The 26651-nt window shown below is 38.6% G+C and overlaps 1 protein-coding gene across 4 annotated transcripts in view; it reads left to right on the top strand.

Moving 5' to 3' along the window:
* The window catches only part of LOC126175183 (uncharacterized), a 273671-nt gene extending 250801 nt beyond the window's left edge, over window positions 1–22870 (top strand). Inside the window, exons 3-4 of one of the 4 annotated variants that reach the window (XM_049921776.1) lie at window positions 5570–5770; window positions 21207–22870. In XM_049921776.1, the coding sequence (XP_049777733.1) occupies window positions 5570–5770; window positions 21207–21580 (575 nt within the window). In that variant the 3' untranslated portion in view covers window positions 21581–22870. Of the gene's footprint in view, window positions 1–5569; window positions 5771–17610; window positions 17734–21206 lie in introns of those variants that run through there. The other 3 variants (XM_049921775.1, XM_049921777.1, XM_049921778.1) reach the window with 3 other exon arrangements.
* Window positions 22871–26651: the final 3781 nt, after the last annotated feature.

Here is a 26651-nt window from a genome sequence, read left to right as displayed (position 1 = left end):
AATTTATTCATTTACATAAATAGTCAATTCTTTTGTACTCTTATCTTACACTTGGATGGATACGTTTTATTATGACAGTATGGATAAACAGAAATGTCACATAACTTTATTTATTACACTTTATCATCCAAGCTATTTAATAGATCTATCTAGCAGAGAAAGTGATTCAAATGATACATTATTTCCTTTTTCTCCTGCTAACAAATTGTTCAGGAAGACTGTGGCATTATTCTGGATACAAGGGCACGTAAGGATTCAGGGAAATGAGCAAGCGTGATTGGCAGGCAGGAAGTTGCTTTTAGTGAAGATTGGGAAGCCAGCACTTTAGCTATGGTATTCCTCCTTCAGGCATAGAGGTGAGACAATCTGTTTGTGGCATTGCCCTATTCTGCACAACTCTTTTTTATGGTAAGAGGAACCATTTCTTTGTGGTGCCTGTAGTGCATACATTTCACTGTGATTGCTAATTTAAGTTATAGTGTGATCTGCTTACTTGAGATGTGTTATCTAAGATGAACATATTGTTCTCAACAATTATTGATTATGTACGAACATGGCAATATTCTACCATTCCAAAGACAACAGAAATATCTTGAATGACTCATTTCAAGTGCTTATTTCATTTTAGCACAACAGGGCAAAAGCAAATTTAAGTAGAAATATGCCTCATTTTAGCTGATGATGAGGTGAACGAGATGTTGTTGTTTTTGTTATTGTTGTTGTTCTGGTCTGATCTTCAGTCCTGAGACTGGTTTGATGCAGCTTTCCATGCTACTCTATCCTGTGCAAGCTTCTTCATGTCCCAGTACCTATTGCAACCTACATCCTTCTGAATCTGGTTAGTGTATTCATCTCTTGGTCTCCCTCTATGATTTTTACCCTCCACGCTGCCCTCCAATACTAAATTGGTGATCCCTTGATGCTTCAGAACATGTCCTACCAACCGACTCCTTCTTCTTGTCAAGTTGTGCCACAAACTCCTCTTCTCCCCAATTCTATTCAATGCCTCCTCATTAGTTATGTGATCTACCCATCTAATCTTCAGCATTCTTCTGTAGCACCACATTTCAATTCTATTCTTTGGGATTGGAATTATTATATTCTTCTTGAAGTCTGAGGGTATTTTGCCTCTCTCATACATCTTGCCCACCAGATGGTAGAGTTTTGTCATGACTGGCTCTCCTAAGGCCGTCAGTAGTACTAATGGAATGTTGTCTACTCCTGAGGCCTTGTTTCAACTCAGGTCTTTCAGTGCTCTGTCAAACTCTTCACGCACTATGATATCTCCCATTTCATCTTCATCTACATTCTCTTCCATTTCCATAATATTGTCCTCAAGTACATCACCCTTGTATAGACCCTCTATATACTCCTTCCACCTTTCTGCTTTCCCTTCTTTGCTTAGAACTGGGTTTCCATCTGAGCTCTTGATATTCATACAAGTGGTTCTCTTTTCTCCAAAGGTCTCTTTAATTTTCCTGTAGGCAGTATCTATCTTACCCCTAGTGAGATAAGCCTCTACATCCTTACATTTGTCCTCTAGCCATGCCTGCTTAGCCACTTTGCACTTCCTGTCAATCTCATTTTTGAGACGTTTGTATTCCTTTTTGCCTGCTTCATTTACTGCATTTTTATATTTTCTCCTTTCAACAATTAAATTCAATATTTCTTCTGTTGCCCAAGGATTTCTACTAGCCCTCATCTTTTTACCTACTTGATCCTCTGCTGCCTTCACTATGTCATCCCTCAAAGCTATCCATTCTTCTTTTACTGTATTTCTTTCCACAGTTCCTGTCAATTGTTCCCTAGTGCTCACTCTGAAACTCTCTATAACCTCTGGTTCTATCAGTTTATACAGATCCCATATCCGTAAATTCCCACCTTTTTGCAGTTTCTTCAGTTTTAATCTACAGTTTGTCACAAATAGATTGTGGTCAGAATCCACATCTGCCACTGGAAATGTCTTACAATTTAAAACCTGGTTTCTAAATCTCTGTCTTACCATTATATAATCTGTCTGAAACTTTTGAGTATCCCCAGGCCTCTTCCATGGATACAACCTTCTTTTATGATTCTTGAACCAATTGTTAGCTATGATTAAGTTGTGCTCTGTGCAAAATTCTACCAGGCGGCTTCCTCTTTCATTTCTTAGCCCCAATCCATATTCACCTACTATGTTTCCTTCGCTCCCTTTTCCTACTATCGAATTCCAGTCACCCATGACTATTAAATTTTCATCTCCCTTCACTACCTGAATAATTTCTTTTATCTCATCATACATTTCATCAATTTCTTCATCATCTGCAGAGCTAGTTGGCATATAAACTTGTACTACTGTAGTAGGTGTGGGCTTCGTGTCTATCTTGCCACAATAATGCGTTCACTATGCTGTTTGTTGTAGCTTACCTGCAATCCTATTTTTTTATTCATTATTAAACCTACTCCTGCATTACCCCTATTTGATTTTGTATTTCTAACCCTGTATTCACCTGACCAAAAGTCTTGTTCCTCCTGCCACCGAACTTCACTAATTCCCACTATATCTAACTTTAACCTATCCATTTCCCTTTTTAAATTTTCTAACCTACCTGCCCGATTAAGGGATCTGATATTCCAAGCTCCAATCTGTAGAATGCCAGTTTTCTTTCCCCTTTAATGATGTCCTCTTGAGTAGTCCCCACTCGGAGATCCGAATGGGGGACTATTTTACCTCCGGAATATTTTACCCAAGAGGACACCATCATCATTTAATCATACAATAAAGCTGCATGAATGTGATGTTCATTTTAAAATTTTGTGTTTTGCTAGACTCCACCCTAATGTTTTAAGTTAGAAATGAGCCTCTTAATGTTTTACCTTGTTAATCAGACTTTAGTGTACTTGCAGTACTTTAGTGTAGGAGCTAAAGGCTCAAATTTATGAAGCAGCTAGCCTTTTAACTGGAGCTTTGACAGCATATGAATATGGTCCAACTCCACCTACCCCTATCTCGGCCTCCACCCCCTCCCCACTCCTCCCTGTCCATCTCCTACTCCTACTATCTGTCCATCTCTCTTTTTCTATCAATCTCATCATCCCCCTTTAACTATACATCTCCTCCTACCCCATCTTTATGCCTAGCTGTCCCCATTCGCAGATATACCCCCTGCAACACTTTCAGATATTACAAAGATAACATGTCAGATGTGCAGGGCAACCTAGATGTCAGTCACTACCAACTCTTTTCTCCCCCACCCCCACCACAGCCAAACGGCCCCCTAAGTGGTACATAGCCCCCCTCCCCCCACCACCACACAGTACTTTCTTCCAGACAATAAGTAGTATGTGTGCCAAATGCAGTGGAACTCAGTCCAATGGTTTAGGAGGAGATGTGGAACAGACCAACACACAAATTTAGTAATAGGAATCACATTTCAGTCATTGCATTTTGAGAGAAACAAACTCTCATCTTCAGGATAGGCTTACATCGTAATCACAGCCTCACTTCCATTTATAGTGGATAAGCCTAAAGCACCAGATGTCATCATCATCATCATCATCATCATCATCACCACCATTTAAGACTGATTATGCCTTTCAGCGTTCAGTCTGGAGCATAGCCCCCCTTATACAGTTCCTCCATGATCCCCTATTCAGTGCTAACATTGGTGCCTCTTCTGATATTAAGCCTATTACTTCAAAATCATTCTTAACCGAATCCAGGTACCTTCTCCTTGGTCTACCCCGACTCCTCCTACCCTCTACTGCTGATCCCATGAGTCTCTTGGGTAACCTTGCTTCTCCCATGCGTGTAACATGACCCCACCATCTAAGCCTGTTCGCCCTGACTGCTACATCTATAGAGTTCATTCCCAGTTTTTCTTTGATTTCCTCATTGTGCACACCCTCCTGCCATTGTTCCCATCTACTAGTACCTGCAGTCATCTTAGCTACTTTCATATCCGTAACCTCAACCTTATGGATAAGGTAACCTGAATCCACCCAACTTTCGCTCCCATACAACAAAGTTGGTCGAAAGATTGAACGGTGCACAGATAACTTAGTCTTGGTACTGACTTCCTTCTTGCAGAAGAGAGTAGATCGTAGCTGAGTGCTCACTGCATTAGCTTTGCTACACCTCGTTTCCAGTTCTTTCACTATGTTGCCATCCTGTGAGAATATGCATCCTAAGTACTTGAAACTGTCCACCTGTTCTAACTTTGTTCCTCCTATTTGGCACTCAATCCATTTATATCTCTTTCCCACTGACATTACTTTTGTTTTGGAGATGCTAATCTTCATACCATAGTCCTTACATTTCTGATCTAGCTCTGAAATGTTACTTTGCAAACTTTCAATAGAATCTGCCATCACAACTAAGTCATCCGCATATGCGAGACTGCTTATTTTGTGTTCACCTATCTTAATCTCACCCAGCCAGTCTATTGTTTTCAACATATGATCCATAAATAATATGAACAACAGTGGAGACAGGTTGCAGCCTTGTTTTACCCCTGAAACTACTCTGAACCATGGACTCAATTTACCGACAACTCTAACTGCTGCCTGACTATCTATGTAAAGACCTTTAATTGCTTGCAAAAGTTTGCCTCCTATTCCATAATCATGTAGAACAGATAATAACTTCCTCCTAGGAACCCGGTCATATGCCTTTTCTAGATCTATAAAACATAGATAGAATTCCCTATTCCACTCGTAACACTTCTCCATTATTTGCCGTAAGCTAAAGATCTGGTCCTGACAACCTCTAAGAGGCCTAAACCCACACTGATTTTCATCCAATTGGTCCTCAACTAATACTCGCACTTTCCTTTCAACAATACCTGAGAAGATTTTACCCACAACGCTGATTAAAGAGATACCTCTGTAGTTGTTACAATCTTTTCTGTTTCCATGTTTAAAGATGGGTGTGATAACTGCTTTTGTCCAGTCTGATGGAATCTGTCCCGATTCCCAGGCCATTTCAATTATCCTGTGTAGCCATTTAAGACCTGACATTCCACTGTATTTTATGAGTTCCGACTTAATTTCATCCACCCCAGCTGCTTTATTGCACTGCACTGCAATCAGATGTCAAGCACCCTAAAAACCTTTCATAGTCATCGTCATACTTTCAATTAGCTTATATGAAACATGGCTCATTACATACATGTGAAATCTAGTACTTGAATAAAACAAGACTACTTTGAATTGTAAGAGAAGGAAGAAGTTTTATTGGAAACATCATCTTCCAAAAGATTCTCTGTTAAAGATGAGAATGTTGACAATTGCTGCAGTACCCATAAGTGCATCTTATTTTGCTATGCACTGTTTAATAAGCAAAATACTAAAACACTTGACCTATTGTCAACAGTAGCTGGGTTCTATTGTAATTTGGCCATGCTGATGTCATTTTTTGTGTTTTTTTGCAAATCATTGCATTTGATAGCCAGTCTGGTTCTTGAGAAGACTAATACTGTTTTTTGCATTAGTAATGCATAAAATGATCTATTTCACTGTCCATAATGGATTTTCTGTAAATACTAAAAAAGTGTTCTGCACATTATATTGACTGCACTTTTTATTCCAGGTTTTGGAGCACCTGTTCCTAGAACAACGCTTGGGAGAATTGCTGCAGTTATCTTCTCTGCTATTGGCATTCCTTTACATTTACTTCTAGTGCTTAATATTGGAATGTTGGTTGCTGTGAAATTACAACATTTGTCTATGACTTGGCAGCGTGGGACATCATTTATTGCTGCCATGATTGTCTGCTGCTTCACCTATAATGGTATGCATCTAAAAATAATGTTAACAATTTTTAATTGAATGATTGCATGCCATTGACTCTGTACCATTAGACAAGTCACTTAAACGTGATCAGAAACTTACAAGACAGGCGAGACTTCATCACATAAGAATTTTCTGAAGTTTTATTTTAGACTTTGATTACAGAAGTTGGTCTGTTGTATCTGGAATGATTTTTAACTTTGTAGCAGTGTGTGAGGTGATCTAAAATTTCCTGGCACATGAAAACTGTGTGCCAGACTGAAACTTGAACTCAGGATCTTTGTCTTTCATCAGCAAGTCCACTTGTCTGTGAAAGGCAAAGGCGCCAGTTGCAGTCTCAGGCTGGCACACAGTTTTAATGTACCGGCAAGTTTCAGTAGTATCATGTGTTCTCGGTGTAGGTTCTGGAAACTAAAACACAATTATGTCTTCTGCTTACTTGATAAGTTCTAATTCTATGAAATGACAGCCCACAGAGTGTACTCATTTTACTTCTGTAAAACAGATCATTGTTGGGATAGTCTAAGACCCCAAAAAAAATTTTTTAGGGACTGTCAGAATAAAATATCATTGTAATGTTACATTACCTTTCCTCTTACAAAATGTCATATACACTCTGTTTCTTACAATAAATGTCACATATTTAACTTCACTCTGTACATTATCATTTTTTTTTCAGGCTCATCACCAGCAACCTGCAGACCAGTATAAAATGGATTTCCCTTGAAACAACCTATTTTTAACTTTACACTCTTTTTCAAGATCTGTCCAAGACTTAACTTTAGTTATATCTGCACTTTGTTCTGGTTTAGAATATGTTACAAACTTAAACCTATTCCTCCTAGTATATTTACGCCAGGGGATTCAAATCAAAAGCACCAATTTTATTACTACATGCTATACGCACTTTCTCGAATGCACGCTGATCTTCAAATATCTTCTTGTTTGCTTTATCATCAAGAGTTAGTCTTTCAATCCTAACATTAACCCTATACACATATTTTACAGTTTTATTAATAATTACAGAACCATATTTGTTACCAAAAAAATGTTGCAATGTTCCAAAATTCTTTGCTTTTTATCATGCTTCTCAACAGCAGCCATTTTTTCCCATACTCAAAGTGTACACCATCATTGGAATTTTTCACATATCTTGTGGAGGCAAGAATCTTACCTAATGGAAAGCAGAGCAACTTTAACATTCCATAGTCTGGGCTTGAGACTAAGTCTAAAAGGGAATCATAAAAAATGGAATCCATCAAGAATTGATACTTGGTGCCCATCTCTGTGTAACCTATTTAAGTGATATCTAGACACATTATAATGTCATGTTTTTTCTGATGAGTAGTTTGGACATGGGTCTGAAAAAATCCCATTGACAGCTAATTCAGTAGTTAAGCAGCTGTGCAGATATGTTATTGCTATATCTTATTCTTACAAAAAATCTTTATAATGTAATTTCAGAAACAAATAGTAATGATTTGGTTTCCAAAGACTGATATCTTCCATGTACAGATTAACACACAAAATTCCATGGTACCCAGATGAATAATAGTTAAAATGAAATCTTCCCATCTCTTTAGATGGATGGGAAGTAACAAACATTTTGGAAATTGAACCACTGTAAAGGAACTGGTTCTTTCTGTCAACTTTGGAACTGTGGAAATCTTGTCAGGTTGGTTACAAATCAATACTTGCTCAGACGAATTGGTTTGCTGATGCAGTACCACTTCAAGTAAGCAGTCACACTAAATTTTACTCAGCATTCAGTGCATATAGTGGCTTTATTGTGCTTTCTGGTCACAATAGATATAAGGAACATGTCAACCACATAAGTTGTTCAACAAGGTGTGATAACTAGACTGTTGGAAATTGAAGGGCTGAGAACTGCTCCTGTATGCATTGGCTAAAATGATACCAAATGTATGACATCAGTGGTCAAAATTTCATTTAATGAAAAGTTCTTTGCTGCAAGACTTGTACAGAACTGTCAAAAAAAATTTACTTAAAAATCACCTACATGAGAACTGCCACTTCACTGGAATCTCCAGGAGGACCCTGAGGCAATAAGTAGTGCAACTTTGAGCCACTGTGGCCTCACAGTTGATTTGCATATGGCCAGACCAAAGCCCCATATCTGTGCAGTGAGTGTCCCATACACTTTGCAGCATCATTGTGTAAGGTTATACCAGTATCAAAAAAGATCTCTCAAAGTCAATGGAAGGCATTACATGCTCACGTTGTAGCTATCTCTAAGGGAAATCTCCAAGACATCCAATTTTATAATGGATCACCACCTGCCAGAACTACACCATACTGAATATAGGGACATAACAGGTACCCAACTCATCATACAGTATGTGATCAAAAGTATCCAGACACTGCCAGAAACATATGTTTTTCATATTAGGTACATTGTGCTGCCACCTACTGCCAGTTACTCCATATCAGCAACCTCAGTAGTCATTAGACATCTTGAGAGAGCAGAATGGGGTGCTCCGCAGAAATCACAGACTTTGAACATGGTCAGGTGATTGGGTGTCACTTAGGTCATATGTCTGTACACAATATTTCCACACTCCTAAACATCCCTAGGTCCATTGCTGTTAATGTGATAGTGAAGTGGAAATGTGAAGGGATATGTACAGCACAAAAGTGTACAGGCCAACCTCATCTGTTGACTGACAGAGACTGCCGACAGTTGAAGAGGGTCATAATGTGAAATAGACAGACATCTATCCAGACCATCACACAGGAACTCCAAATTGCATCAGAATCCACTGCAAGTACTATGACCGTTAGGTAGGAGGTGAGAAAACTTGGATTTTTTGGTTGAGCGGCTGCTCATAAGCCACACATCATGCCAATAAGTGCCAAACGGCACCTCACTTGGTGTAAGGAGCATAAAAATTGGACGATTGAACAGTGGAAAAATGTGTGGAGTAACAAATTACAGTACATAATGTGGTGATCCGATGACAGGGTGCGGGTATGGCGAATGCCCAGTGAACGTCATCTACCAGCGTGTGTAGTGCCAACAGTAATATTCAGTGCCAACAGTAAAATTTGGAGGCAGTGGTGTTATGGTGTGGGTGTGTTTTTCATGGAGGGGACTTGCACTCCCTGTTGATTTGCATGGCACTATCACAGCACAGAACTACGTTGATGTTTTAAGCACCTTCTTGCTTCCCACTGTTGAAGAGCAATTCAGGGATGGTGATTGCATCTTTCAACACGATCAAGCACCTGTTCATAATGCACGACCTGTGGTGGAGTGGTTACACAACAAAAACATCCCTGTAATGGACTGGCCCCACGGAGTGCTGACCTGAATCCTATAGAACACCTCTGGTATGTTTTGGAACACCAACTTCGTGCCAGGCATCACCAACTGATATCAATACCGCTCCTCAGTGCAGCACTCCATAAAGAATGGGCTGCCATTCCCCAAGAAACTTTCGAGCACCTGATTGAACATATGCCTGCGAGAGTGGAAGCTGTCATCAAGGTTAAGGGTGGGTCAACACCATACTGAATTCCAGCATTAGTGATGGAGGGTGCCACGAACTTTTAAGTCCTTTTCAGCTGCGTGACCAAATACTTTTGATCACATAGAGTATGTATCTGTCATTCTGAACCACAAAAAGCTTACCCTTATGGTTCACTTCTGCCAAAGAGAGAAGTTGAAAAATCTAAAATTATGAGACAGAACTTACCTTCACGAGAAATGTCAGTACTGCTGATAGACGTCTATAAAAGTACACAACTGTATATTTTGAAAGTAATAGCTGCTATCTGTTGTGAGCTCCCTCTCATCCAAGTGCCTGAGTGTATTTCCCTTGCCGGCCGCTGGTGGCCGAGCGGCTCTAGATGCTTCAGTCTGGAACCGCGCAACTGCTACGGTCGCAGGTTCGAATCCTGCCTCGGGCATGGATGTGTGTGATGTTCTTAGGTTAGTTAGGTTTAAGTAGTTCTAAGTTCTAGGGGACTGATGACTTGAGATGTTAAGTCCCATAGTGCTCAGAGCCATTTGAACCATCTGACTTGCCCTTCCTTTTTAACCTTGTCCAGTAGTTCCTGAGGAAGTAATTATTAGTAGAAAAACCGCTGTTGGACTTTTATAAGGGTCTAAAGGCAATACTGACATTTTTCCTGAAGATTAGTAATGGCCAGACAGTCCATCTCATAATATAGTCTCTTGTAGCTTTCTGAGAGAATTTTCCATTTGATACAAAGAGAATATTTTAGCACTTGGAAATAACCTGGATTAAATGTAACTATGAATAGTGCAAGGTATTACATAAAGAAAGGAAAAGTAGCTGTAGGACACACAATGTGGCTTTTGCTGATAACTTGTAGGACTGTTATCTCCGCTGTTTAAGAAATGAACACAGAGCAGGATGGTCTCCCATGTATGGCTGTGACACTTCATATTGATGCTACTGCAGTAGATACTATAAATATTAACTATACTTCTCATGCCCTCGACCTACATAGAAGGTTAAAGACAAGTTAAGAGTGTTATTAACAAAAATGTGGGCAAGGGGAGAGGAAAAACATCAACAGACATATGGGAGTTTGGGGCTGGCCATGAGTCATGCACAGATAACCAGAGCAGTTGAGGTGACTGGTTGCATAAAGCGGGAAATCCAGGTTCGAGTACCAGTCTGGCACAAATTTTCATTATTGTCATTTCATTATACAGCCGATTGTTGTCTGTATTTGCAACTGTCAATACATTTCATGAAATTTTATAACTGTTAAACAGTTGCCAGTATAGTTTATCTAATCATGATAATCAAATGTTAAAATGAAATACGTGTATGCTGAACAGTTGGGACAAATCATAAAGAAATGTATTATATCACTGAATCATAAATAGTGACTGGTTCACAGCATTTAGAGAAAAATTACTAGAAGAACTCTGGGGAAAAATTTAAGACAGGTGTAAATGGAACATTTAACTCGAATAACTTTTTTTGCAGCACTCTGACTCTTGTTTTCCCTAACACAAAAAGTATAGACTTGAGGATGAGCAAGGATAATAGTTGGATAACTCCGGGTAATAGAGTATCATTTCTCACTGGTAAGCAAGAGCTCTACCAAATACAGAGGGCGAATCATGCCAATAGCCAAAACTACATTACCATCATTGTTGTAAACTACTCCTCTCTGTTCTTAAAAAAATCAAAACATGGGTACTATGTTCAAAAAATTCCAAGAATAACGCAAAAATAGTTTGAGACTTTTATTAAAAAAAGAAGCAAGCAAAGCTAGGGATCCAAATGAAACTGAGACCACAAAAAAAAGGTTTAGTAGAAATTCTGATACATTCAAATCACTTGCCACTAAATTCAGTGATTATCTCCTCATCATGGCAGAAAACATTGCACCTACAAATAAGCAACCAAATACATATGTATTAGGCTTACTTGAGCAGACACTGCATCAGAATTCACCAGGTCATTAAAAATTACTAATTTTAATGTCTATTATTGTGTTTCTAGCAGACTATTAAAATCTTGTGCATAGCCTTTCCCTTATGCTATCTTTGTCATTAATCAATACTGTAGTAACATTCACCTATAGAGCTGGAGATATGTCAAACACCCATATTTAAAAACTCATCTCACTCCTTTGTGTCTTCTCAAGACTTTTTGAGAAAGTAGCCTATAATGGAATACTGACTCAATTATCTGGGCAGAATTTATCAACTGACCTTCAGTTTAACTTTGATTTTGATAAAGGATTGTATACAGAGACAACAAGACCTCACAAATAAAGTCCTGACAGAACTAAATATTTTGTGATATAGCTAAAGCCTTGGAATGTGTGAATAAAAAACTTATACTTTGCAAACTAAATTGTTATGGCATTAAAGGCAGCCCTCTTGTGTGAGTGGAGTCTTATCTTCACAGCAGAAATCAGTAGGTATCACTGACAGATTTTATCACAGGCATGATGCCCACCTCAAAATGGGAAACATAACATGTGGAGTCCCACAAACATTGGTAATACCCCCACTCTTGCCCTTAACCAACATAAATGATCTACCAATTAGTTCATAGAGTGGTGTACAAACTGTAATGTTTGATGGTAAAACACAAGCATAGTAATCAAGGACACAAACAAAACCTTACCATACACAGTTCAGATGATAGCTGAACAGGTTTCAAGTGACTCACAGTTAATGGTTAAAGTTTTAATCTCATAAAGACTCAAGTTGTAGGCATTGGTGGTCATATGCATGTGAACCCACTGTGTTCCTTAAAGGGAGATTGTACCTTTGTAGGGGGCAAAATAGAAAAAAAAATATTTTCTTGCTCATAAACATTCCTGGGAGTGTATTTACTAGAGAAACATGTTTTCTAGGGGCATTTTAGCCATTAAAGGTTTTAAATATTCATTTACTTTAAGGGCAGCACATGTTGCCATGTCCCCCTTTTGCCTTCTGTCAACTTCTTGAACTTCAGAAACCTAATTTTCTGATTTGTGAAAATATTTCATGCTCGCAGTTGCCTACCCTGTTTGTGATCTGCATTCACTTGTTCCTTGTCCTTCAAGTACCCAAATGAATCATTTAACAGTGACATATTATCTAGAATTCCTAAAACATTATTTGTAGGTAAAGATACATTGAAGTTGGGTGTTTATGATAGATAGGCATACAACCTGGGGAAAATATGGTGATGGCATGTTCCGAATTGGATGCTGTCCATATGAAGAAAGCAGATTATGAAATTACTATGGTAGCTAGGAAGGCAGGAATGCACTCAAGGAATGCTAAGGGAGCCAGGGAGGATGAAGAAAATGCAGATGACCCAGGATATGGTGCAGGGCTGTTCTAACATCAGTAACAAACTATCAAACTATGTTCATCTTTAAAGCTGGATTCCTGAGATTTTTTTTTTTTTAAATGATTAGATACATTTGCTTCAGGAACTTATCATCATAGAACAGTGAAACTTGCACAACCTACAGAAACTATGGTGAACATCAATGATGCATTTTTAAGAGAAGTTCATTTTGATATTTTAGAAGCTTAAATATGTGGAACAAATATTACAACTTGCAAAAAATTCTCTAAAAAATAAATTGTGCAAGCAACTTATCTACAAAAACAGGTCAATGGAGAAAGACTCTTGCTCCAACAGCCATTAAAATTGTATAACATTATCAATAACCATTCACAAGATAAATGCACCTAAAATTGACAAACTTAACATTGTAAGTATATAAGGTACAATCTCCTTTTGAATAACAAGGTAAAATGGAGTAAAACACATAGATAAACTAATCAGCAAGCCTCAGTTCACTATGTTTTGTCCTTAAAAGCAGCTCTCATTGTATTGATCTTAAGACTAATGTTGGCTTGTTTTAGATATTTTAATTTCTTGTTGTTCTACAGAATTAGTCTGGAGCAGTGTACCTCAAGCAAAAAGAGTGTGCTTATTCAGCAGAAATGAATGGTAAAAACAGATAACTCTACACCTTGCCCCAAAGTGTTTTTAAGTGGCTCAGAATTCTTACACATGCTTCTTAATACATTTACTCCTTAATGGCCTTTTTTTTGGCAACAATAATCAGTTCCAGGTGAATTGTAGTGTGCACAATCACTATACATGGCACATAAAAATTTTGAGGTAGACTTTGCCTTCTTTCCTGTATTTTGAATGGTAGTTATGTACTTTGGCAAAAAGTATTCGGCTAGTTACCATCCTACATAAAGCAAGAAATTGGAAATCTATGTCATTTCAAAATTAATTTAAAAATTTATCTCAGTAGCCTCTCTTCCTCGAAGTTACGTGAATATTGTTTCCAAGAACCAAAAAATTCTGTTAGCTGCATGTCAAGAAGCAATGTTTATTTTAAAGCTTCATGAGAAATGCCCTGTGAACAGGACCCTCTACCCAATAGTCTTCTCTTCCTCTTGCCTGTCATCCCCTCCCAGTCGACATGTACACATCATTTTCATTGTGCCCCACACAAACTCACCAGCTGTGGTGGCCATGTGTTGGCTTCCTGTCCCATGCACCTGCTGCCCCTCCTTCCCAAATATCTATCCCACACACATGCTGTCTCCCTCTGAGGCATCAACTCCAACTCCCTAACACCTCCTCCCACTTTTTGTTTTTATGAAATTTTTCTTATCATTTATCTATTAACAAAATAAATTAACACCCAGTCTTCGTTTATTTTACCTTAAACTTGGTAGAAGCTGAATTTGAGAAAGATTGGTTGGGGTCCAAAAAAAATATAGGAATACGGTAGGCAATGCTGAGAATCTGTGACATTTGCTAGAAGATACAATGAAGAAAGGCAAACCTACCTTTATAGCATTTATAGATTTAGAAAAAGCTTTTGACGTTGTTGACTGGTCTACACTCACTGAAATTTTGAAGGTAGCAGGGATAAAATACAAGGAGCGAAAGATAATTTACAACTTGTACAGAAACCAGTCTGCAGTTATAGGAGTCAAAGGGGAAGTAGTGGTTGGAAAGGGAATGGGGCAGGTTTGTAGCTTATCCCCAACGTTATTCAGTCTGTACATTGAGCAAGCAGTAAAAGAAAGCAAGGACAAATTTTAAAATGGAACTCAAGTGTAGAGAGAAGAAATAAAAACTTAAGTTTTGCCAATGACATAGTAATTCTGTCATAGATGGCAGAAGACTTGGGAGAGCAGTTGAACAGAATGGGTAGTGTCTTGGGAGTTCAAATGGATGTAGGTTGTGGTAGTTATGCAGAGATGAAAAGCCTTGCACAGGATAGACTAGCAAGGAGAGCCGCAGGAAACCAGTCTTCAGACTGAAGATGATAACAACAGTAACAACAAAAGTTTTAATTAAGAATATGTCAGTCATTTACAATTTTGAATTCACTGAGGTTACAAATAATTTGAGATGAGTTAGTAGTAATCAGAGAGGAAATTGTAAATTATGGGAATGATAGATTAAATGCCAATGAAATTAAAGAAAAGATATGCTCTTAAAGTTGCTGAACCTTCTTTATTGGAATAGTAATTGCTCTCACAATTCTTCCTAACAGATTATAGTTGTGTGCTATATTGAATTTCACACCATCATATTTTCCATTTTTAGTCAGTGCTCGTCCCAACATATCCATTAAAGCAGAGTCAATTACTATAGTGTATGTTCATTTTTGTCATCTACAAAACCCTGACTCCTCTTGGGGATCAGTTCATATAAATTATGAAAGATGATCAGTGAGATTTTGTACTACTCCTTGAGGGATGTTGGAGGAGGAAAATGGATAATTAATTGTATTTCCAACACACATCACACTAGCTCAGTTGTGGAATTCAAGAAAGTTTTGTTATTTGATTTTCAAACCAATGTTTAACCAGCTATGTGAGTGTTGACATAATTATCTTAGAAGATGTGATCCCCTACTGGGAACAACGCCTGTACCTCTGAATGAATGTCGTCGTCTAATACACATTTATACACATTACCATTTACCTTCCCATTAATATGACCATAGGTACTATTGAAACTCATGATATGACATCCTAGACCATTACAGAAGCTTCAGTACTTGGAAGAAGACAATACCCACAATGCCCTTCAGATTCAAACGTATTGCAATACAGAACAGTGTAAAAGTAATCTGGTCAATCAAGTTTTTGTTGCTAGTAGGAGAGATTTTATATTCCTTGCACCACTGAAAGTTCATTTATCATTCACTTACTTTGAAAAAAGTTTGAGAATAGTAGTTCAAACATCAGTGTTTTGTTTCAGCAGTTCTTGCCACACAGTCTTTACTGATAATGTGTTCTCTAGACATATACATCACTCACCAGTTACTTTCAATACGCTCATGAGTTATATTAGTCCTCTTAAATGTGATTTTGTCATGATCAGTAAGTTGTTTTTCAATTAATGTATATATGAAGTTTTACCATGAACCCTGTCCTTTCATTTGCAGCTGAGTGTACACTTAAACAAAACTTCTTTAGAACTGTTCATTCATTCATTCTTTCAGATAGATGTATTGTTTCATAAACCCCATAATGAAAGAGAGCCTTCAGTGACGTGGAACCATCAAATTATAAATTAACAGGCAGCTACTGCAGCCTGCTTTTGTAAAATATACTAACAACAGATTATTAGTGCTAATCTATTCACAATGATAATTATAGGGATCACTATATATCCTTTTGCCCAAGGCTTTGCCCATGTATGTGTTCAACACATATATTGCACACATTTCCTCCTTTGCGTTTCTGTGTCCACTTCTTCCTCCTACTGCCTCTCTGTCCACATCATCCTCCCACCTCTATTTGTCTATCTCCTCTCCACAAGCTCTGTCTCTTCATCTCCTCCCACTCCTCTCTTCTTGCAACTCCTCTGCCCCTCTCTCTGACCATATCTTACTCCCTGCTCCCTCTGGCTACATCCTCCTTCCCTTTTCTCTGTCCATCTCCTCCCCCTCCCCTCTTCCTTTACAACCTGGCCACTGTTTCTCTACACGTGCCATCTACCTCCTGTATCTACCTGTCCTACCCCCTTTCTCTATCCATCTCCTCCTCTCTCTCTTCCTGACCATCTCCTTCCCCTGCACATGTATACCCCTAGGAGGCTTTCTGATACTACCTGCACAACACACTTGTTGTGGAAGGCAGCCTTTTAGCCCATACCTCTGTTCCTACAGGAGCTAGAAGATTCTAACTGCCACAGTGCTGATTCTCATACCAAAGCTGCTAAAAATCAGTCCAGTGGTTTTGCTGAACACACGTACATCATGTAAATTCAAAGAAAACTGGCTTCTTTCAAAAGTGTCACTGCTCCTCCTCTTCTAATTTCCCCCTTTGTCTCCCCCTGTCCTCTCATCCTCTAAGGGATCTGCCCTTCATTTTTAACATCCCCAGATCTATCCCTCTCTCCACCTCCAAGCAAGGAAGTATTGGTTCTGAAAGTCATGATAGTATCATATATTTTTACTGTGCCTGTCAACGATTGTGGTATTTTGCCTCTTGAAGGTAAGTAATGACCAGCAATTTGTGTCATAATTTTTGAGTGAAATTTCTTTTTGACGCAGTAACATTTTGTAGACTTTCACACAAGAATATAAAATTGTGGGTTTTTAAATCAAAATTGTAATCAATATATAATCACAAGTACCTTATTGGAGATCAGTAACAGCCTCTTCCACGAGTATATAAGAACCAAAGTTTTCTCAATCAGCAATTAGCGAAAGAAACACCCTGAGGAAGGCCACTTACAATAGTGACCAGAATGTCAGAAGTTTTCACACCGACAATGCATCATGGACCCAGAAGAGTTTAATTTATTATGATAAAGTTCATTAAACAGTGGGTTCTGTGACCGCTCACATCATTCAAAAAGTCAGAGGCAGCAACAGAAGTGTTGTGGTTGTGTCAAGCCTATTCAGATTAGTTCTTCAGTGGCCTAATCACCATGGACAGGTACTGGACGTATCAATGTGATCCCAAGGTAAAGGAGCAAAGTAAGCATGGAAACGTAGATTCACCTCTGTCAAAACAGATGATGACCTACCCATCATCAGGCAAGCTGGAGCTGAGTGTTTCTTGGACTGCCATGGTGTGGTGCTGAGAGATTATGCTCATAAAGGGGCAAACTATCACCAGAGCTTACTCTCAAAACCTTCTGACAAAACCATGGGAGGCTGTCAAGAAGCAGCAATGCAGGAGCTGTCCAAGAGGATGTTCTTGCTCTACAGCATGTGTGACTGCACTGAATCCAGTCACACATGTTGCTTCTTTGTGCTTCCAAAATTTGGCCCTCCCCACCAAAATATTCACGCTGTATAGCACCCAGTAACTTCTTCCACTTTCCTCAGATGAAGAAACCATTGTGTGGCAGCCATTTTGACAAACTTCTACAACCAAGGTCTCCACTTCACCATCCATCTTTGGAGACACTTTACCACACTGTGGAGTGAATATCTAGAGGAGGACTAACACCATCACCGAGTTTCATAATCACACCTTGATGTTTTGAGGTGACAAAATTTTATGATTACCTCTTGCACATTGTGTGTCGAGATAAAGGTAGCCTGATTACTTACGGCACTTTTCAAAATCCAAGATGTTTGCTGCTAAGAATTTTTACTATGTGTTTGTAAATTCTGTTTTAAATGATCTATTTGACATTTTAAAATACTGCCAATAATGAGATGGGTTGGTAACTAAAACCCTGTTTTGAAAAATACTGCTCTGAAATGATTGTTTACATAAGTAACTTAGTATATTACAAAGCTGAGTTGAACATCAGTTGATTGTTTTACTAATAATTTCATAACCACTTAAATATTTATTTTTAAGAGAGCCAGTAGTATCAAAACCTTTTTTTTTTTTTGAGAATCTTGTTTCAGGATGTTTTCTTACAATCTGTAGGCTACCTACCATTAAAGTGGTCAGTCTTAAATTACCAATTATTGACAGAGAAAAAGTTATTAAAGGTACCTGTAATTCTGAGAGTATCATTGATCAGTTCATATTTTACCTTTAATGAAATTTCCCTTTTCCTGATTCGTTTTCCCTGTTACATATTTACTATTTTCCAAATAGGTCTTCATTTTTTGCTAGAGGAGCTTATTTTCCTTGTAATTTATGCTCTGTTGACTTTACCTAGAATTTTATAATACAATTTAATTCTGGTATCATCTGGCCTCCTCGATGCTAAGTAGTCGTCTCATAGTTTTGCATGATATTCTGATTTCATTTGCACTCCTTGTTTTGGAAGCATTTAATCTATGTACACAGATTTTTGTAGGCATTAAACAGATCTCGAAGTATGACACAGATTCCAATCTGGAAGAGTGTTTCTCCCACTCTCCCACACTTCATACCTTCTATAAAGTTTGGGAAAATGGGAGGCAGCTACTGGCAGGGCAAAACTTGAGGTCTGTGCACATAATTAGCAAGCAAATAAAGACACAAGTTCTGCACGTTCAGTTCCTGACACAAATGATGGTTTGAATTTGTCAAGAAGTTTCATTGCAGTGTATGTTCTACTGCAGAGTAAAATATCTATTCTAAGTACCAGTACCTGTCATGCTGATTGTGCATATATCTTCATCTTAGAAGGGTCTATATGAAAATGAAGAAAATAGACATTTTAGTGCAATATTTTCAGTAGTTGCTATTTCAGGTTAAAGCACTGTTATCTTTTCACTGAAAGCTTTAATATCTGTAAACAGAAATGAAATGCTAAAACAATAATACACCATTTAAAAATTACAATACGAGAGAAGGAAAGTTGCTACTCATCATATAGCAGACATGCTGAGCCGCGATAGGCACACAATAAAAAGATTCACACAGTCATAGCTTTCGGCCATTAAGGCCTTTGCCAGCAGTAGACACACACGCGCGCGCGCACACACACACACACACACACACACACACACACACACACACACACACACACAAAAGTGCAGACTGCAGATGTGTGTGTGTGTGTGTGTGTGTGTGTGTGTGTGTGTTTTGGCTATGACTGTGTTAATCTTTTTATTGAGCCTATTGCGGCTCAGCATCTCTGCTATATGGTGAGTAGCAACTTTCCTTCTCTCGTATTGTTATATTCCATCCTGGATTTTCCACTTAAACGTTACACGGTTGTGTACTCTTTTTCACAACTATTTACTAAATTCTCTCTCCCACCCCTGTGCCCCCTCCCCACCCCTCGCCTCCCCCCCCTCACCCTCCCCTCCTCCACCCCTGCCCCCTCTCAGTCCCCATCCCCACACCCACCCCTTCCATCCCCCTTCCCCTCCTCTGTCTCCCTCCCCTCACCATCTCTCCTTCCTCTTCCCCCTCTTGTTCTTGACCCTCTCTACACCCTCTCCCTCACCTCCTCCCCCTTGGCCCTTCCTCCTAGTCCCTTCCTTAACCCCCCCTACCACTCCTCCCTGTGTCCCCCCTCCCCCTACCCTCTCCTCCTGACCCACCTGTCCCCTCCCCCTTTTGCCCTTGACCCTCCCCCTTGCCCCTCCCTATCTGTTGTCCTCTTCCTCTCCTCTCCCTCTGGCTGTTGGCCAAAATGCATTACATTACCATGCCTGATGCAGAGTAGGAAAACTGTTAGCATTCAAAACAGCTTCCATTTGTCTCGCAGTGGATAAATACAGGTCCTGTATGGTTTACAAGGGAATCTTATACTGTTCTTCCCACAAAATAATGGCTAGTTTAGGTAGTGGCAATGGAGGTGGATAGCAATCTCACAGCATTCACATCAAGGTAGACCACAAAGGTTCAGTAATGTTGAAATATGGTGACACTGAAGGCCAGGGAACAATAATTCATCCTTTTGCTTACAAAACAAGCCCTGGACAATGCAAGCTGTGTGAACAGCAGCCCTGTTGTCACGGAACATAGCATCTCCATTGAGGAACAGATATTGTACCACGGGATGGGCCTCATGAGCCAGAATGGTCATATAGTCCTTGGAAGTAATGTGACCTTAGAGAGTAATCTTGGGGCTCATGGTATTCCATAATGTGGCTGCCCAAATTATCAATGAACCGCCACCATGCTTCACTCCTGGGATGTAAACTTGACCAAAATTTGGAATAAGACTCTTCTTCTGATTTGTAGTCCAGGTTTTATGGTTTCAGCACCATGTTTCCCTCTTAGGGGGTTTGCCTCACTGAGATGAGTGGTTTTGGTATTCTAGCTCACCCTGCAATTCCCTGCTTATGGAGCTCCTTTTGTGTTGTTTTGATGTTGACAAGGTTCGCAAGTGTGATGTTCAGTTCTACAGTGACTTTTTACTTTTATAGCTGTTGTCCACTTATTTATTTATTTATTTATTTTTTTGTTGTCACAATCCTGTTCAATGACCATCTGTCATGATTTATCAGCATACTTTCTTCCTCATTGTAACTTAGCAAATGATGATTTTCTGCATTACCTGTATGCAGTATAAAGCTTTGATACAGTGCCTCTTCAAACAACAAACACTTCGGCTGCTGTGATTATGGAAGCATCCACCATATGATCAACAACAATGTGCCAACATTCAAATGCACTGAGCTCCAACAAAATGCCCTCCCAACTACACAGGACACTCTTCTGACCACTAACACTTGCAATGTATTGAGGACATTGCACAGGTGCAACTTGCAGACTGGGTAGCATGTGCATTTATGTTCAAGCCGTAGTGGTACCATATTTTTGTACACCCCTGTGTGTGTGTGTGTGTGTGTGTGTGTGTGTGTGTGTGTGTGTGTGTGTGTGTGTGTGTGTGTGTGTGTGTAGGAGAGGAGGAGATAATTGTTGCTGTGCTTGTATGTGATTTGTAGCTAAGAAACTTTATATTACAGTGCATCTGTGTGTGTGTGTGTGTGTGTGTGTGTGTGTGTGTGTAGGAGAGGAGGAGATAATTGTTGCTGTACTTGTATGTGATTTGTAGCTAAGAAACTTTATATTACAGTGCATCAAGAGGGCCGCTGCACTCCAAGTCATCGAGATGGTATGGATTGCACCATACATCGAGAAACTCATTTCACTGCTCCTCGATGGATGAAGTTGTTCCCTGCTGCTGCAATCGCAACTTATTATATTTTTGGGGTGATTGTGTTTGGCGCCGCCAGGTCACGCCCATTTTCTGACTGCCTCCTGTTCCCATTGGATTTTACCGCCTCTGGAGGTGTGGGACTCACATCAAGTACAGTTCGTACATGTTATGCTATTTACCTGGAAGGAGCAGTTGTACTAGCGGCTAGCGCAGTAGCAGTGTGGCAGGTTTCTGCAACAAAGGGACTAACAAACCTTGGTCTAAAGTTGGGGCTGCTTACTAACTCTTGACCAAGCAAAGCACACTGCAGATCAGCAAACAGCATGGTACTGAATGCAAAGGAGAGTAACAATATCAAACTATTTTTGTGATATTTTTGAAACAAGTTAAAACATTTGAAGATTTTAAGAAGTAATATAGTATTTATATATTTATATGTTGTTTAAATATGTTGTAAATGTGATACTTGTTTTGAACTACTGATTCTGATCATTTAAGAGAAAGAAAGGCAATATTCTAAAATTTGTCACGGGTTATCTGATTAGTGCATCACAGTGTAGCAATGATAACTTGGAAGTTGCTGAAGAAAATTTCATTTTGCAGTACTTGATTATGGACCATTTCTACTCAGTTATGCAAACTAAACATTTCATTGGCTGATAATATAAAGGATTTTATTTGTTTATAGTGATTTAAAAACTTTTGTAAGTATGCCAGTGTACAGTTACTATTGCTGTTACATGAACTTAAAGTGTAATCTTTATGTATTATTTGTGCAGTTTCCCATCATTAATATGTAGAATTCCTCAGGATACTGTGCTAAAGTTGAACAATATTTCTGCAGTCCTATTTCCATGGTTTTAGTTTTAAATATTATCATTATCAGAACCATTACTTGTATCTTTGAGTGATAATTTATCACTTGTGCTGTTACAGTCTTCATTAATCACAGAGTTTGGTGAATATAAACTGAATCTTCATGTAATGCACATCAAATGTTGACAGGATTTTTACCATAAATCAGTAATAAAAGTTATTGCCACAATGCATTGTAAATCTCATTTACACCGAGGCTAATGAGGCTATATTTTTGGAGATACTACTGCTGTCATTACTAAGAATACTAGTTGCAGCAGATCACAAATTTGTCATTTCTTGTATACTTTCTAACAAATGAAACTGTGCTATATTTCTATCTTCTAATATTATTTAAATGCCACGGTTTTATTTTTACTTCTCTCTTTTTTTTATTTCTCTCCTGCTTCTCTTCTCCAACTTCCTTGATCAACCTTCCTCTTTCCTGATAGATACTTGAAAACACTCTGAGTCTACATTGTTGCACATATTTATTAAGAAAATCATGTAAATTAAAACTATATAATTTTCAGTAATTAATATATCTATATCAACACTGGACAAAAGTATTCATTTGGTTTTAGTAGGTATAAATGAAAGACTGGACATATGGACAATCATGGATGCTGTAAAAGGGACATGAAATAAATTTCAGAAAACAAAATACAAGTGTTTCAGTAATGATACTTCAGACTCTACCAGCATGCACATGTGATAGGTTACCTATATTTGATAAAATGAGTCTCTGACCTACATAATTTTCAAGAAAAATTCTCTTTTTGCTATTTGTCTCTAATAATAATTCTATGCTTTTTTTACTATTTTGTGGTTAGTTGATTTGTTGCTTAGTTTGTCTTTTCCTAATACCATTTTTTCTTAGCAGAAACTGTCATATCCACTCTTAATATGTTCAGTGTTGACATCTTGTTCGTACCTGTTCATTAATATTATATATAACATACTGGAACACCATGGACTCTGACCTACAATTTCAATGGTAGTGGCATTTCTTTTCTTTAATTTTTATACCATCTTTAGATTCTTTGTCTCATTAATGTAACATCCACCTACAAAATATGAATAATAATAGTCTCATCTCATTATTTGTTGCAACTGGCTTTCCAATTACTTTCCTTATATTCATCCCCTAATTCTGTTAGTTTTTCAAAGCACAACTTGATTATCAAAGTTCCAGTTTCAGTGATAAATTCACAATGGACTGCAGTTATGTGTATGATGATGATGAAAATATAAGAAGTGCTCATCTGTGATAAGATGTACAAAAAGTATAACAACTTGTTCAGTTTTTAGACAAAGTCCCTATTCAGAGCTATGTTACACAAACCCCTGTCACTGGTAGTCAGTCTCCCCTGCTCCCACTCCCTCTCCCCCACTCTCCCTCTCCCCTTCCTCATTCCTCTCCCTCCTGTGCATGTACACTGTGAGGGAAGGTAGAGGCCCCTGATCTGGTGCGCTTGCTGTGCTGCTGTTGTGACTGTTTTAGTAGCAGCTTTGTGTGTCTGTGAGCTGTTGTCGCTTCTGACATACTCTCATCAGCTGATGGAATTAAATTCAGATCAGTTTAGTTATGCTGTAGACATATATTCCTGGGTGGTAGGGTCTAATTGCAGTATCACTGTGATCCATAAGAGAAAATAGCTTGCTTGACACAATAACAAAAACTTGGAAACAGTCGGGAGTTTCACACGAAAACTATGTAATTATCCATGTTTGCAATGATGAAAAATCACATTGCTGTTCTTTGTAGCACCATCTGCTTCATTGGTTCAAATTTGCACTTGATCACCTAAGGAATTAAAAATCTAAAATGGACAAAATTTTATAAAGGGCAACATGGTCCATGTTACACTGTAATATTCTTAATTAATTGTGCGACTGGCCAATTTTGACATTTATATCATTTCAAGCACACGTGGATAACCACCACAATTTACCCACATGTGCTTGAAAATGACATAAATGTCAAAATCAGCTGAACGCATGATTACTAAATAATATTAAAGCTTGTTACTGTCCTACAGTCCACCCCCATAGCGGAGTGGTCAGTGCGACGGTCAGTCACGCCAAGGCGGCCGGATTCGATTCCTGGCTGGGTCGGAGATTTTCTCCGATCAGGGACTGGTTGTTGTGTTGTCCTCCTTACCATTTCATCATCACCAGTGGAGGGCAATGGGAAACCACCACTGGAATTGCTTGACTAGACGCTTATGTGGTGGACCTCGCTGACGAGGCTTCCCCCATGACAAGACCTGCCGTAAAGCAGAACACAAAGGTTTTTTTTGTCCTACAGACCATACGTTCCATTACAACCATTTTTAGAAGCTGCAAAAACAAAACTGTCTCCAAATTATTCCCTGTTAGCATAATTACAATGAAGCAACTCGTTTTGGGTCAACCCTGCCTCGTCCGTCTGAGATAGGGTTCCCTAACACACTGAAATGTCACATCTGAGGCTGAAATACAAAACATTTTTCACACTAAATTAGCCTGGGAAAGAGACAACTGTTATGCTTCCATCTCTCAGGTGGACTGTTGTCACCAATAACTTTTTTTTTTTTTTTTTTTTTTTTTTTTTTTTTTTTGTGGGTGTGACTGACACTCTCCTGGTAGCCTGAAATATTTAGTTACCACAAAAACATATTAACATATTATTGTCATGTTATAACTATGTGAATAAAACCTTCTCATTTTTGAAGCCTAATAAATTCGAATAAAATTCTTGAGCGTTCGATGGACATCATCATTAGGAGTAAAACCACTGACTACTGGGGCTAGCACAGCTTTTCCACTTACGTAGCAATGATTGTGGTCTTTGGCACCAATCTCTGAGGCTGCAATCAGGCTATGTATGTGGAAAACATGGCCAACCCCAGCAGTCAATCATTTTACTCCTGACAACGATGGCGGAGATGGCCAATGAAAGCTAGAGAGTTTTATTCGAATTGACACAGTTTTCAAACCAAGAAGATTTTATTGAGGCATTCTGCCATGAAAGACTCAGAGACATGTTATAATTTTGTTCTAGCTGATCAGGAACTGATATTTCATTGCTTATTTGACACACAGCATTTAATGACCCTCCTCTGTCACAAACAGCCAGGGCAACCACAGAAATGTCACTGTTCTAAGCAACATCTGATCTTTGGCTTTTCCCTTTTATGAGATGGAGACAGTGCTCTTTCAGCATGTGTAGTATCTACAGTTAATAGACAATAATATGACAATGCTGCCAAAATAAACAGGCATTTTGCAATTTAATGAAATTTTCATTTGCTGGACACAGGCCTTGCATTAAACAAGAAAACTGAGTCTATAGTAATTTAAACACACCTCTGTATCTTCAGGCCCTGTATTACAATGATTTTTCTGTTTGTGCACCCATACCCCCCCACCCCCCAAGAAAAATAAAATTGACTGTTAGAAACTTCTAGCCTTCCAACACTTCAATTGTGTCTCTGAATGGTTCAAAATATCAAGAGTTCTTTTGCAGTGTTGTTGTTACAACCAGTATGTTTTTCAGGGATACCTCTCTCCAGAAGCATTTCCATGATTGTATCATACTGCCTAACTACAGACTAACATTAAAAACAATCTGTTCCAACAAGTTTCTATTTCACGCTTCAAGCTTGTCTGTATCGAATTCACACCACCAGCTTTCTTCATGAATTGGACAGTATCTTTGGCAGCACAGGTCATGGAATAAACCACTGGAACCTCATTTTTCAAATTATTACTATCCAGAATGTGTGTAAGGGACTGAGTTCAAAACATGGGTAATAGATGCATGATGTTGAAAGCATTGCAGTATCTTGCTTATATTGTCACCTCAGTCAGTAACAAATGAAATCTTATTAAAATGCTCAGGATTCACTCATAAGTTGAATAATGTTTCTTCTATGTAGTTCTTAATCAAATTCCCCAGACTTTTTTCTCAGAAAAGTGAGTTGTCACCAGTACCATATTTTGCAGTGGCTAGTCTTGATAAACAAAGAGCGCACAATAAATAAATAACACATTTTCAGATATTTATTGGTCCATATATCCACTGCACATCCACAAGCATTCATCCCTGTGGCATGGATAATGCTGGTTTACAAACTCGCTCACATTTCATTGGCATGGCTCAGTGTTTTGTGGTACTGTTGTAGGACAAGGCAAAATGTTACAGACACCTACATGTTCCAATTCTGAACCAACATTTGCAAATCACTGACATAAAATACAAAATCCTACACCTGATATTAATGTAAATGGATGAAGACATTTGGCCACATTTCTATGTACCTTCTTAATTACCATACCTTTCACGTTCACGGAGGTTGGTAATGTTGCAGACCTTACACTTTGTCATGTTCTGTAGACATATGTCTTCAGATGTGTGGTGGCAGATCTGTGAGACAGGAGAGCAGAGCACTTGACACAGTACACACAGGCAAAATCCTTATCAGTTGACTAATGAAAATTTCTCCCAAACATTGTTATGGC

This window comes from Schistocerca cancellata, chromosome 3, assembly GCF_023864275.1.
Source record: "Schistocerca cancellata isolate TAMUIC-IGC-003103 chromosome 3, iqSchCanc2.1, whole genome shotgun sequence".
Classification (NCBI taxonomy): domain Eukaryota; kingdom Metazoa; phylum Arthropoda; class Insecta; order Orthoptera; family Acrididae; genus Schistocerca; species Schistocerca cancellata.
This window is presented reverse-complemented; position numbering and strand designations above follow the sequence as displayed.